This window comes from Strix uralensis, chromosome 14, assembly GCF_047716275.1.
Source record: "Strix uralensis isolate ZFMK-TIS-50842 chromosome 14, bStrUra1, whole genome shotgun sequence".
NCBI lineage: Eukaryota > Metazoa > Chordata > Aves > Strigiformes > Strigidae > Strix > Strix uralensis.
Genome location: NC_133985.1, coordinates 1942790 through 1956950, shown reverse-complemented (window position 1 = coordinate 1956950; position 14161 = coordinate 1942790). Strand labels below are relative to the sequence as shown.

General features: G+C 63.8%; 1 protein-coding gene across 1 annotated transcript; it reads left to right on the top strand.

Annotated features, from left to right (window-relative positions):
- The first annotated feature begins 10319 nt into the window (after nucleotides 1-10319).
- Nucleotides 10320-12121, top strand: LOC141949784 (uncharacterized). Its single transcript, XM_074883781.1, has 2 exons — nucleotides 10320-11578; nucleotides 11670-12121. Exons 1-2 carry the CDS (start codon nucleotides 11020-11022, stop codon nucleotides 12050-12052), a joined length of 942 nt encoding a protein of 313 aa, XP_074739882.1. The 5' UTR covers nucleotides 10320-11019; the 3' UTR covers nucleotides 12053-12121.
- The last annotated feature ends 2040 nt before the right edge of the window (nucleotides 12122-14161 follow it).

The window sequence follows — 14161 nt, the reverse complement described above, 5'->3', positions numbered from 1 at the left end:
CCACCCCGCTCTGCTCCGCAGCCCGGCATCACCTCACTGCCGCAGCAAAAGAACCTCAAATCACCCCAGGAATGTTAAACTCAGTTATCCACAATCATTCTTCTAACCTCAAGGCCAGTTTACATTTTGCTAACTACCAATTCTTAATTCCCACAGGCACCTGCGGGCAGAGACCCCCTGTTCAGCGACACCCCGGGATCCCACACAGCTCCTGGGGGACCAACGCCCCCCAGCCCCCGCTGTGCTCTCCATCCTGGCACAGAGGAAAAGCAGCTGGCCAGGAGTGAAGCCAGTGAGGAGTCAGGACGGGGCTCCCTGTCCCCCCGCTCTCCTCTCCTGTGCCCTGGGTGGCGCCTTCCACCCCTCCAAACTGGCAGCAGATACGGCAGGGACAGAGTAGTTGCGGCTTCATCACTGCCGTTAGCCAGCCTGTGCCTCGGCTTCCTCCTGCGTGAGCTGGTACCAGGGCAGCTGGTGCCCACATCTGGGGAGCTTTACACCAGGCCAAATAACACTGAAAAGTTGCAGGGGAGTCACAGGCTGGTTTTGCTCAGAGCAGCCATCGACAGGGTGTAGGTACAGGGCCCAGTGTCGTCTGGGCTGTGGGTAAGCAAAGGCTGAGGGCAGCCATGGAGCGAGGGGCCGGAGTGTCCAGGAGCCCATTGCCTGCGGAGCGGCTCACAGCCGGTCCCCGGTTACGGGGTGTCGTTAGGGGTGATGTCATAATGGGGCAGATCCAAACCACCCGACGACAGGGTGTCAGAGCGTCAGTGCTGCAGCCGCGCCGCCACCGGTCACAGCAGACATGCTGCGCTCTGTCCCGGGTCTGCCGGCGGCCTCTGAGCCTGCCCAGCTGCCCCCCATCACCTACCAGCTGCCCCAGGCCAGTGTCTGGCAGGGGGGGCCAGGGCCCATGGGGGCCCCGGGGCAGCTGGTGCAGCTCCACCCCGGCATGTGGCTCCCTCCCATGGTGCAGCTCCCCCCAGGGGTGCAGTTCTGCTCCATGGCTGCTCCCTGTCCCCCTGCCCATGGCTGGGGACAGCAGGTGGTGGGGAGGACGCTGGTGCCCCCCCAGCCGATGGGGCTGGGGCCGGGGACCGTGGTCCAGGAGGAGCCCCTGTACCCCACGGGCTCCTGCCTGCTGCACGTCCCTGCCCGCCCCAGCCCCCCGTCACCCTGCCACCCCGCAGCTCAGCGCTGGGTGCAGGGCCCCCCTCTGCTCCACAACACGCCCGGCAGCGCCCAGAAGCTGCCGGAGGCCTCCAACATGGAGGCAGTGGCCGTCGAGGACAGCGTCCCTGCTGCCAGCGCCCACCAGCCCGCCCTGGCTCCGCTGACTGGCAGAGCCACCATAAAGCCCAAAGGTGAGTTTAGGGGCTGGCAGAGCCCACAGGCAGACAGCCAAGCTGAGGAAAGGTTGCATGGCCTGGACTTGGGTTGGCTTTGCTTTTGCAGCAGCAGTGACCACCCTGGCAGCCCCGGGGAAGCCCGCAGACCTGCCCGAGCAGGGGCTGGACGCCTTCGCGGAGGCCTTTCCTGAGGAGGCAGAGGACACCACTGCCCAACAGATCCTCGCTTGGCTTAACACCGTGGATGGCGAGGACACCATCCCCGACGTCCTCGACAGCCCCAGCGTGACTGCCTTCCTCCAGCAGCTCCCCGACGTCTCTGCCTACGTGGCGGAGGGCAGCAGCCCCAAGGAGCAGGCAGTGGCGGCAAGGCTGGGGGACAGTGAGGACGCTCTCTCCGATGTCCCAGAGCTGACGGCCCTCCTCGGTGAGCTCCCCGACCTCTCCAGGTATGTGGAAGCGGGTGGTGGTGGGAGTGGGGAACAGTGAGGACACTGTCCCTGATGTCCTTGATTTCCCCAACAGCCTCACCAGCACCATGTGCTGTGATGAGCTCCCCGACCTCTCTGTGTACGTGGTGGACGGTGACTGCCCCCAGGACCGAGCGATGGTGGCACATCTAGGGGACAGTGGGGACACCGTCTTGACCGCCAGTGTCCCCAACTTGCCTGCTGAGGTCCTCAAGGAGCTCCCTGACCTCTGCAGGTACGTGACGGAGGGCGGCTGCCCCAAGGAGCGAGCCGTGGCGGCAGGGCTGGGGGATGGCAAGGACACCGTCCCCAGTGTCCCCCACGTCTCCAACTTGAGCACCTCCCTTAACGAGCTCCCCCACCTCTCGGAGTACAGGGCAGAGGGCGGCTGCGACAATGAGCAAGTGGCGGTGGTGATGCTGGTGGACGGTGAAAACATCTTCCCCGACGTCCATGACAGCCTCGACAGCACAGTCTCCTCCAACAAAGCCCCCAACTTCTTGGGCTACGGGATGCAGGGCAACTGGGCCAAGGACCACCTGTCAGCAGCGATGCTGGGGGACGCAGACCCCTTCTGGGGGGTGCCAGCCTCCCCCTCGCAGGACCCCACAGGGCAGCAGGGCAGGATGGGGGCAGAACTGCCCACCTGGCTGCCACCGAGTCCTTCGGAGACATCTGAGGAGAGCTCGGAGGAGAGCTCAGATGAGAGCTCGGAGGAGAGCTCCGAGGACAGTCCTGCGAAGAGACCCCAGAAGGGTCCCCTGAAGGCTCTTCCGGACAGTCACCTGCTGAGCCCACAGGGGATCCCGCTGCTGAGTCCCCTGCCCAGCCCCTCGCGTCCTTCCCGGCGTCACCCGCCCCGCACGGCCCGGCTGATGGAGGAGGTGCTGCGGAGGCAGCCCCGGGTGCTTCTGACTCGCCTGCCCCTGGAGAATGCACTGAAGGGTCCTCAGGAGACCCCTCTGCCCAGCCGCTCACGTCCCTCCCGGAATCACCCAGCCCACACAGCCCAGCTGATGGAGGAGGTGCTGCGGAGGCAGCCCCGGGTGCTTCTGACCCGCCTGCCGCTGCCCTTGGGCGCTGTCTCCGGCCGGGGGGTGCCCGGATCGGGCCGGGCGGGGGGCAAGCGGGTCAAGCGCCCCACCCCGGCCAGGAGTGCCAAGAAACGAGAGACCTCCCTGCGGGACAACATCCCACCCAAGAGGAGGAAGATGGTGGTGTGACGGGTGGGAAAACACTCAAAAACCTCGCGGGAGGTGAAGCCGGACAGGGACGGCGTGGTGGCGGGCAGCAGCAAGTGGAGAGCACCTGATGGCAACAACGTGCCCGCCAAGCGAGCCAGAACCCTGAGGGACACCACGGGACAGCGTGCCGCCCGCTCCAGCCCCAGCCCTCTCCCCTGTCTCCAACTCATTCTTATTTCATTAAAGTTTCAGTGTTTGTTTCACAGCGCCTCTGCCAGTGGTCATTCGTGCAGCGGGAGGTGGGGGGTTAATGCAGCCCCTGCCCCATGAGCTGATACGAACGAAAATTGTCTGCAAGCAACAATCAGTGTGTTGATGGGGTGATTGTGCACCGGGTGAAAGAACCCGCTTTTGGGACAACACACAGCCCCCTGACTGCACACACACACACACACAGACACTCCCTGACTGCACACCAGCACACACACACACACACACAGACACTCCCTGCCTGCACACCAGCGCGCGCACACACACACACACAGACACTCCCTGACTGCACACCAGCACACACACACAGACACTCCCTGCCTGCACACCAGCACACATACACACACAGACACCCCCTGACTGCACACCAGCACACACACACACACACAGACACTCCCTGACTGCACACCAGCACACACACACACACACACACACACTCCCTGCCTGCACACCAGCGCTCACACACACACACACAGACACTCCCTGCCTGCACACCAGCACACACACACGCACACACACACACAGACACTCCCTGACTGCACACCAGCACACATACACACACAGACACCCCCTGACTGCACACCAGCACACACACACACACACAGACACTCCCTGACTGCACACCAGCACACACACACACACACACACACACACACACACAGACACCCCCTGACTGCACACCAGCGCGCGCGCACACACACACACACACACACACACAGACACTCCCTGCCTGCACACCAGCACACACACACGCACACACACACACAGACACTCCCTGACTGCACACCAGCACACACACACACACAGACACTCCCTGACTGCACACCAGCGCGCACACACACACACACACAGAGACACTCCCTGACTGCACACCAGCACACACACACACACACACACACACACACACTCCCTGACTGCAAACCAGCACACACACACACACACACACACAGACACTCCCTGACTGCACACCAGCACACACACACACAGACACTCCCTGACTGCACACCAGCACACACCCCCCCATGGACTCCTCAGCCTCCTGCTGCCACTGCTCCCAGCCTCTCGCTGCTCCATCCCCTTCGGTTGCTCCACACTGGAACCCTGTCCCAAACCCACCAGACCCCCCCTGCCCCCAGCTAACCCAGCTCAGCCCTAGAGCTACCCCGCAGCTCTGTCCCAGTGACCCCTCTGGCTAGCGGGGCGCTGGGGCAGCCAGCTGTGGGCTGGGGAGATGACCAGCCCTGCTCGGAGGGCAGCTCAGTGCAGCCTGGGCTCCGTGCTGGGTGTCCAAGCCGAGGCCTCTTGACAGAAACCTGGACTTGGTGGGACCGTGACACAGCATCATCTCCAGAGCCAGGACAGCTCCCTTCAAGCCATGGTCCAGAAGCAAAGGGCCCGCCCCAGTGCCCAGAGATCCCAGCTCAGCTGGAGGCGTGCGGGGCACCCCTGGGTGGGAGCCGAGCTGGGAGCTGCAGCACCATCACGTGCCAGGGGCCAGGAGCGCAGCAAGGGGGGGTTGGGATGGATGGTCCTGGCAGCTTCAGAGGCAGGACCTGGTGCAGCCAGTGCAGAGCGGACAGGCCTCGGTGGGAAGCAGCTCAGGGTATGATCCATCGTTTTGTTTACATGCCAGTGACTTGCCTTAGAAACTAACTCTCCAGATTTGTTTGATGTCTGTGAAGACAATCATGCCTCGTTACCCCTTTTTTGTTTCCACTCTGGAAGCCAATAGGGCTTCTCTGCACCCTCCCTGTAGGTATTTACAGACACTGCCAGGATCCCCCTGAGCCTTCCCCAGGCTGAACAGGCCCAGCTCTCTCACCTTTCCTCATGTGAGATGCTCCCGTCCCTTCATCATCTTTGTGGCCCTTTGCTGGACTCTCTGTCCATGTCTCTCCCGCACTGGGGAGCTCAGAACTGGACCCAGCACTCCAGCTCTCGCAGCACTCACCAGCGCTGAACGAAGGGGTGGGAGCATCTCCCCTGACCTGCCGGCAGCTCTCCTCCTGACGCAGCCCGGGATGCCGTTGCCCTTCTTTGCAGCAGCGGTACATTATTGGCTCACGTTCAACTTGGTGTCCCCCAGGTCCCCCTTTTCTGCAACGCCGCTTTCCAGCTGGGCAGCCCCAGGATATACCGGTGCGTGGGGCTGTTCCTCCCCAGAGCACTTGTGCTCTATTCAACTGATACCCAAAAAGCGGTCGAGGAAACTCTCTCAGACTCATTTTGGAGGGTCAGAAAGCAGGCATTCTGTATTGCAGCGCTGGGCGCACACGTGAATAATTTCGCAGAGGTGAGCGCACCGACTCCTAACGCTGCACAGCTTAGAGTGAAAGCAATTCAGTCATAGGCACTAAATTTCCACAAAGCCATGAGCATATTCATACTTTTCCTAGAACTAGGTAACATATGCATTAGTACTTTGCACATGCTCACTTCCGTTGATCTAAATGAGTCGGTGCTCCTCTGGTGGTCTCTAGTGGCTAATTAGAGTCTTCCTCACTGTGTCCGTTTGATGAGCCTTTACTCCGCGCATGCTCGCTTTTCCTGGAGGCTCTTTGCCGAAATAGAGTCTGGCCTGGGCTTGTTCACAGCCACAATTTTCACTCTGCGGACACTGGAGCATCCTGTTATCTACTGTTAGGGGTCTAAACTGAGAGGCGTACATTTTGTTATCTATAGATTAGCGAGTTGTTTTACAGATGATCCCGTGGTTCCAGTCCCCTGGTATCAGGGGGACTGGGGAAGAGCAGGCTGGGGTTAACTGGGAGAACTGGGGGAGACTGGAAAGGGAGGACTGGAGAGGGGACTGGGGAAGCAGGGGGCTGGGGGTTCCTGGGGAAGGGCAGGAGGTAACTGGGTGCATGGGTGTAAGTGGGGCAGGGACACCTCAACATGGATCCCCAGCATCGCCGCCCCTGCATTGGGAGCCCCAGTATGGGGGTGCTGCAGCCCCCCAGCATGGGGACCCCCTGCATTGGGAATGCCAAGATCCGGGCAATGCAGCCCCCAGCATGGTGTCCCCCAACCCCCCTTACTGGGGTCCCCCAACACTGGGGTGATGCAGCCCCCCAGAACTGGGTCCCCCATACACCCCCCCTCAAGGTGACACAGCCCCCAGCATTGGGACTCCCCTGATCAGGGCCCCCCAGCACTGGAGCCCCCGCTGTCGGGGGGACACAGACACCAGCAGTGGGGACCCCCATCCCCCCCCATTTCTGCCCCATTTCTCCCTTAACCCCTCATGGGTTAAAGCCTCCTGGGTGGACCCTTCCCAGGGGCGGGGCCTCTTCTGGGGGTGTCACAGCACAGGGGCGGAGCCTTCACTGTGTTTCCTTTTCCAAACCAGGGGATAAATGGGGGGTCGAGGGGTGGGGCTTGTCTTGGAGGGTGGGGCCTCTCCAGGGGGTGTGTCCCACCTCGGGGCAGGCCTTTCCCCACTCTCCTGGGCCATAATGACCAGACAGGGTGTTCTCTGGAGGGTGCGGCCCCTCCCGGGGGGTGTGTCGCCAGAGGGGGCGAGGCCTATGCAGGAGTGGCGTGGGCGGGTCCAGGGGCGCCGCTGTCCAATGAGGCGCTGCTGTTCCACGAGAAGTGCGGGGCCCTCGCCAAGCTGAGCAATGGGCACAAGACAGCCAAGGCAGCACGGAGCCCCCGGCACCAGGACAGACCTTGGGGGGCCAGGGAGGGCACGGGCACACACCCCAGCCAGGGCCGCAAGGCCTTCGTCCTGAACACGGCCAGCGTCCCCTCCCGCGGGGACAGGGCTCGCTGCAAAGCCCTTCCCAGCCTCGAGACGTTCACACCCTTCCTCGCCTCCCACCCCGCTCAGCTCCGCAGCCCGGCATCGCCTCACTGCCGCAGCAAAGGAACCCCAAATCACCCCAGGAACGGCCAGGGAGGGAGCTGCCGGCCAGGCTGGGACCCTCCTCCCCTGGCCTGGCTGCACCCCGGGCAGACACAAGACCGGACCGGGGGGGGAAACATAAACAAGAGTTGGCAGCTGCCACAAGGGCCAGGGTCAGCGCTCCAGAGATTTCTCCAAGTGCCCCCAGAGGAACTGCGCAGTGCTGGCGTCCCGGCTGGGCGAGCGGCAGGAGACACCCACCACGACATCTGCTTTGTTTTCCATCCCCCTCATCCTCACCCCGAGGCTCCCAACCACGTCCTCGCTGACTGTCAGGCCTGCAGCATCGCACCTCTCCCTCACATCGCCTGCCAGCCCTCCCCTCGCCTGCCCTGCCTGCCCCTCCTGCCCCACCTGCCCCCTCCAGCCCAGCACTCCAGGTGTGGGGCTCCTGCCACCAAGTCCCCCTGATCCCAAGGCTGTCTCAGCTCTGGCAACGGACCAAGGCTTCCAGTCCAAGGCACCTGCACCCACAGGCCCCTTTTAACCCTTTCCCTCCCCAGGAGGAGCTGGGGAGGTTGCTGGGGGCGGGGCGTAACCTGGGGACCCCCAACATTCCGTCCCGGGACACCCCAGAGAGTCCTTAGCAACCAACACCCACCACAAACCATGGTGCTGCCACCAGGGTGGGTGTCTCTGCGCGGCTCCTGGGACCCCCCAGGGCCCCGGTTCCTGCGGCTCTCTCTGCTCCCCGAAATCTTCTCCCACCAAGGTAGGCACCGACCCCGACCCCGACCCCTGCAGCCCGGGGACGCTCTTGGGGGCCAGAGCGGAGGTGAGCGCCGGCCATGGCTCCCGTCTCTCTTCCAGGCTCAGCCAACCTGTGCCCACTGCCCGGGCAGGAGCAGCCCTTCCCCACAGCCTGGGCACCCCCGGCGAGGGGGGCACCCCACGCCCCCCAGGCCCCTCCACAAGGTATGGCACCCCTCTCTGCTCCACCACCCCGGCACCTTCCGCACCTTCAGCACCCCCGACCACGGGCACCCCAGAGTCCCCATCACTCCCGTGCCCCCTCCCCAGGCAGTTTTCGCACGGGGGTTTGGCAAGCCTGGGCGAGCGTCCCTGCCCTCACCTGGCTGATGTGTGCCCAGTACAGCCCACGGCCAGAGAATTTACCACATACTTGGCACCATCTCTCCCCTTTTCACCTCGGAGAAGCCAGACTCGTCCCCGATTTCTGAGCCCGTCCCTTTGGCACAGCAGCTCATCCCGCAGGCATCGCCCTGGCCACGAGCTCCCCACGTGCGTGGCGCGGAGCCGGGGGATGTTGGGGATGGGGGCCGGCTCGGTGGGTGCCCCCAGAGGGTCCCCCTTGCCCAGCACAGCTCCCTCTCACCTACACAGGGCTGCTGAGGGCTCCGTGTGGCTGCCGTTTTGACCCCCGACTCTTTGGCTACGAGTGGACCAACATGCCACCACCATCCACCTCCATCCCCAGCTACGGGCACATCGAGGGGCTGTCTGCTCCCTTCAACATCGACAGCACGGCCACCTCTGCAGGGGCACCCCTGGGCACTGACATCGCCCCAGGCAGCGACGTCCCCCCAGCAGCCGGTGCTGACCCCTACAACCAAGGCCCTGGGGATGCCACGGACGACCTGGTTGTGACTGAAGACATGTTTCAGCAAGAGGCCCTCAGGCTCTTCAGTCACTCCCTGGATGCGGTGGGTGTCAGCCAGGATGGTCCCAGCAGCGGCCCCATGCCTGGGGACAGTGGAGTCACCAGAGAAGAGGGGAGAGCGATGGCCCCAGGCTCCCCAGTGCTGTCGACGTCCATCCCCACCTACGAGGATGTCCAGGGGCAACCGGAAAACAACATCTCCGGTGCGGCCACCCCCATGGGGCCAGTCCCAGGCAGCAACATCCCCCCGGGCAGTGACGTCCCCACCAGCCCCGCTGCTGTCCCCCACAATGAAGACCTTGGGGGCACACCAGAAGATCTCAGTCTCAGCGATGAGATGCTGCTCCAAGAGGCCCTGAGCCTCTTTGGTTGGTCGCTGGACTCGGTGGGGCTCAGCCAGGACGGTGCCAGCAGCAGCCCCATGCCTGGGGACCTGGCTGACACCTGCGCAGCCATCCCCCCCTGTGACTCCCCCTCGCTTTTGCTGCCCGATGAGCTGCTTGGCCTCGACAACACCATCGACACCGTCCTGGGCCTGGAGGACTTTCTGATGGGGCTGGAGGCCCAGGAGCCGTGGGGGGATGCGGGGATGGAGCCGCCCCCGTCCCAGCCGGCCGTGCCAGAGAAGCGGGACTGGAAGCGGGGGCAGAGCACCCTGTCACCGCCCCCCAGCAAGCGCAGGGCACTTGCAGTCAGCCCGGGGGGGGCAGGGGGGAGTAAAGATTGATGTAGGGAACGGGGCAGTGGGTGATGAGAGTGGGGTATCTTGGGGGTGCGGGAGGAGGGTGGTGTATTGGGGGGGTATGTTATTGTATTTGGGGGGTGGGGGCTCAAGGGTGGGGTGTTTGGGGCGTGGGTGGGGATGTTCATGTATTTGGGGGGAGGGAGGGTATTAGAGTAGTTTTGATGGGACATTCTCTGTTGTTTATTGCAATTAAAATTTGTTTTCTTCAAAACCTCTCTGTGTCTGTGTGGGAGGGGGAGGCAGCGCAGGGGGCATTGGGAAACGGCACCCAATGGTGCAACAGCCCCACTGAGCCCCAAATCAGAGCCGGTGAGCCCTGAAGGGCACTCAGCCGCCCTCAGGGCCGAGTCACCACCAGCGGGGCAGGCAATGGTGGTGGGGGGGAGGGGGGACTCCCCCGGCCCATTCCCCGGGGCAAGGAGCCCTTTGGCGGGGCAGCCAGGACAGACAGCTCCCTGCAGGACTCACGGACACGGCCCCACGCAGAAAGCAGCACGGAGCCCCTGGCACCAGGACACACCTTGGGGGGCCAGGGAGGGCACGGGCACACACCCCAGCCAGGGCCGCAAGGCCTTCATCCTGAACACGGCCAGCGTCCCCTCCCATGGGGACAGGGCTCGCTGCAAAGCCCTTCCCAGCTTCGAGACGTTCACGCCCTTCCTCGCCTCCCACCCCGCTCTGCTCCGCAGCCCGGCATCACCTCACTGCCGCAGCAAAAGAACCTCAAATCACCCCAGGAATGTTAAACTCAGTTATCCACAATCATTCTTCTAACCTCAAGGCCAGTTTACATTTTGCTAACTACCAATTCTTAATTCCCACAGGCACCTGCGGGCAGAGACCCCCTGTTCAGCGACACCCCGGGATCCCACACAGCTCCTGGGGGACCAACGCCCCCCAGCCCCCGCTGTGCTCTCCATCCTGGCACAGAGGAAAAGCAGCTGGCCAGGAGTGAAGCCAGTGAGGAGTCAGGACGGGGCTCCCTGTCCCCCCGCTCTCCTCTCCTGTGCCCTGGGTGGCGCCTTCCACCCCTCCAAACTGGCAGCAGATACGGCAGGGACAGAGTAGTTGCGGCTTCATCACTGCCGTTAGCCAGCCTGTGCCTCGGCTTCCTCCTGCGTGAGCTGGTACCAGGGCAGCTGGTGCCCACATCTGGGGAGCTTTACACCAGGCCAAATAACACTGAAAAGTTGCAGGGGAGTCACAGGCTGGTTTTGCTCAGAGCAGCCATCGACAGGGTGTAGGTACAGGGCCCAGTGTCGTCTGGGCTGTGGGTAAGCAAAGGCTGAGGGCAGCCATGGAGCGAGGGGCCGGAGTGTCCAGGAGCCCATTGCCTGCGGAGCGGCTCACAGCCGGTCCCCGGTTACGGGGTGTCGTTAGGGGTGATGTCATAATGGGGCAGATCCAAACCACCCGACGACAGGGTGTCAGAGCGTCAGTGCTGCAGCCGCGCCGCCACCGGTCACAGCAGACATGCTGCGCTCTGTCCCGGGTCTGCCGGCGGCCTCTGAGCCTGCCCAGCTGCCCCCCATCACCTACCAGCTGCCCCAGGCCAGTGTCTGGCAGGGGGGGCCAGGGCCCATGGGGGCCCCGGGGCAGCTGGTGCAGCTCCACCCCGGCATGTGGCTCCCTCCCATGGTGCAGCTCCCCCCAGGGGTGCAGTTCTGCTCCATGGCTGCTCCCTGTCCCCCTGCCCATGGCTGGGGACAGCAGGTGGTGGGGAGGACGCTGGTGCCCCCCCAGCCGATGGGGCTGGGGCCGGGGACCGTGGTCCAGGAGGAGCCCCTGTACCCCACGGGCTCCTGCCTGCTGCACGTCCCTGCCCGCCCCAGCCCCCCGTCACCCTGCCACCCCGCAGCTCAGCGCTGGGTGCAGGGCCCCCCTCTGCTCCACAACACGCCCGGCAGCGCCCAGAAGCTGCCGGAGGCCTCCAACATGGAGGCAGTGGCCGTCGAGGACAGCGTCCCTGCTGCCAGCGCCCACCAGCCCGCCCTGGCTCCGCTGACTGGCAGAGCCACCATAAAGCCCAAAGGTGAGTTTAGGGGCTGGCAGAGCCCACAGGCAGACAGCCAAGCTGAGGAAAGGTTGCATGGCCTGGACTTGGGTTGGCTTTGCTTTTGCAGCAGCAGTGACCACCCTGGCAGCCCCGGGGAAGCCCGCAGACCTGCCCGAGCAGGGGCTGGACGCCTTCGCGGAGGCCTTTCCTGAGGAGGCAGAGGACACCACTGCCCAACAGATCCTCGCTTGGCTTAACACCGTGGATGGCGAGGACACCATCCCCGACGTCCTCGACAGCCCCAGCGTGACTGCCTTCCTCCAGCAGCTCCCCGACGTCTCTGCCTACGTGGCGGAGGGCAGCAGCCCCAAGGAGCAGGCAGTGGCGGCAAGGCTGGGGGACAGTGAGGACGCTGTCTCCGATGTCCCAGAGCTGACGGCCCTCCTCGGTGAGCTCCCCGACCTCTCCAGGTATGTGGAAGCGGGTGGTGGTGGGAGTGGGGAACAGTGAGGACACTGTCCCTGATGTCCTTGATTTCCCCAACAGCCTCACCAGCACCATGTGCTGTGATGAGCTCCCCGACCTCTCTGTGTACGTGGTGGACGGTGACTGCCCCCAGGACCGAGCGATGGTGGCACATCTAGGGGACAGTGGGGACACCGTCTTGACCGCCAGTGTCCCCAACTTGCCTGCTGAGGTCCTCAAGGAGCTCCCTGACCTCTGCAGGTACGTGACGGAGGGCGGCTGCCCCAAGGAGCGAGCCGTGGCGGCAGGGCTGGGGGATGGCAAGGACACCGTCCCCAGTGTCCCCCACGTCTCCAACTTGAGCACCTCCCTTAACGAGCTCCCCCACCTCTCGGAGTACAGGGCAGAGGGCGGCTGCGACAATGAGCAAGTGGCGGTGGTGATGCTGGTGGACGGTGAAAACATCTTCCCCGACGTCCCTGACAGCCTCGACAGCACAGTCTCCTCCAACAAAGCCCCCAACTTCTTGGGCTACGGGATGCAGGGCAACTGGGCCAAGGACCACCTGTCAGCAGCGATGCTGGGGGACGCGGACCCCTTCTGGGGGGTGCCAGCCTCCCCCTCGCAGGACCCCACAGGGCAGCAGGGCAGGATGGGGGCAGAACTGCCCACCTGGCTGCCACCGAGTCCTTCGGAGACATCTGAGGAGAGCTCGGAGGAGAGCTCAGATGAGAGCTCGGAGGAGAGCTCCGAGGACAGTCCTGCGAAGAGACCCCAGAAGGGTCCCCTGAAGGCTCTTCCGGACAGTCACCTGCTGAGCCCACAGGGGATCCCGCTGCTGAGTCCCCTGCCCAGCCCCTCGCGTCCTTCCCGGCGTCACCCGCCCCGCACGGCCCGGCTGATGGAGGAGGTGCTGCGGAGGCAGCCCCGGGTGCTTCTGACTCGCCTGCCCCTGGAGAATGCGCTGAAGGGTCCTCAGGAGACCCCTCTGCCCAGCCGCTCACGTCCCTCCCGGAATCACCCAGCCCACACAGCCCAGCTGATGGAGGAGGTGCTGCGGAGGCAGCCCCGGGTGCTTCTGACCCGCCTGCCGCTGCCCTTGGGCGCTGTCTCCGGCCGGGGGGTGCCCGGATCGGGCCGGGCGGGGGGCAAGCGGGCCAAGCGCCCCACCCCGGCCAGGAGTGCCAAGAAACGAGAGACCTCCCTGCGGGACAACATCCCACCCAAGAGGAGGAAGATGGTGGTGTGACGGGTGGGAAAACACTCAAAAACCTCGCGGGAGGTGAAGCCGGACAGGGACGGCGTGGTGGCGGGCAGCAGCAAGTGGAGAGCACCTGATGGCAACAACGTGCCCGCCAAGCGAGCCAGAACCCTGAGGGACACCACGGGACAGCGTGCCGCCCGCTCCAGCCCCAGCCCTCTCCCCTGTCTCCAACTCATTCTTATTTCATTAAAGTTTCAGTGTTTGTTTCACAGCGCCTCTGCCAGTGGTCATTCGTGCAGCGGGAGGTGGGGGGTTAATGCAGCCCCTGCCCCATGAGCTGATACGAACGAAAATTGTCTGCAAGCAACAATCAGTGTGTTGATGGGGTGATTGTGCACCGGGTGAAAGAACCCGCTTTTGGGACAACACACAGCCCCCTGACTGCACACACACACACACACAGACACTCCCTGACTGCACACCAGCACACACACACACACACACAGACACTCCCTGCCTGCACACCAGCGCGCGCACACACACACACACAGACACTCCCTGACTGCACACCAGCACACACACACAGACACTCCCTGCCTGCACACCAGCACACATACACACACAGACACCCCCTGACTGCACACCAGCACACACACACACACACAGACACTCCCTGACTGCACACCAGCACACACACACACACACACACACACACACACACACCCCCTGACTGCACACCAGCGCGCGCGCACACACACACACACACACACACAGACACTCCCTGCCTGCACACCAGCGCTCACACACACACACACAGACACTCCCTGCCTGCACACCAGCACACACACACGCACACACACACACAGACACTCCCTGACTGCACACCAGCACACACACACACACACACACACACACACACACACACACACACACAGACACCCCCTGACTGC

Bases quoted from the DNA above. Each gene is read 5' to 3' on its own strand.
- LOC141949784 (XM_074883781.1), top strand. From the start codon at position 11,020: ATGCTGCGCTCTGTCCCGGGTCTGCCGGCGGCCTCTGAGCCTGCCCAG. The intron at 11,579-11,669 runs GTGAGTTTAGGG...TTGCTTTTGCAG, and splicing joins AGCCACCATAAAGCCCAAAG to CAGCAGTGACCACCCTGGCA.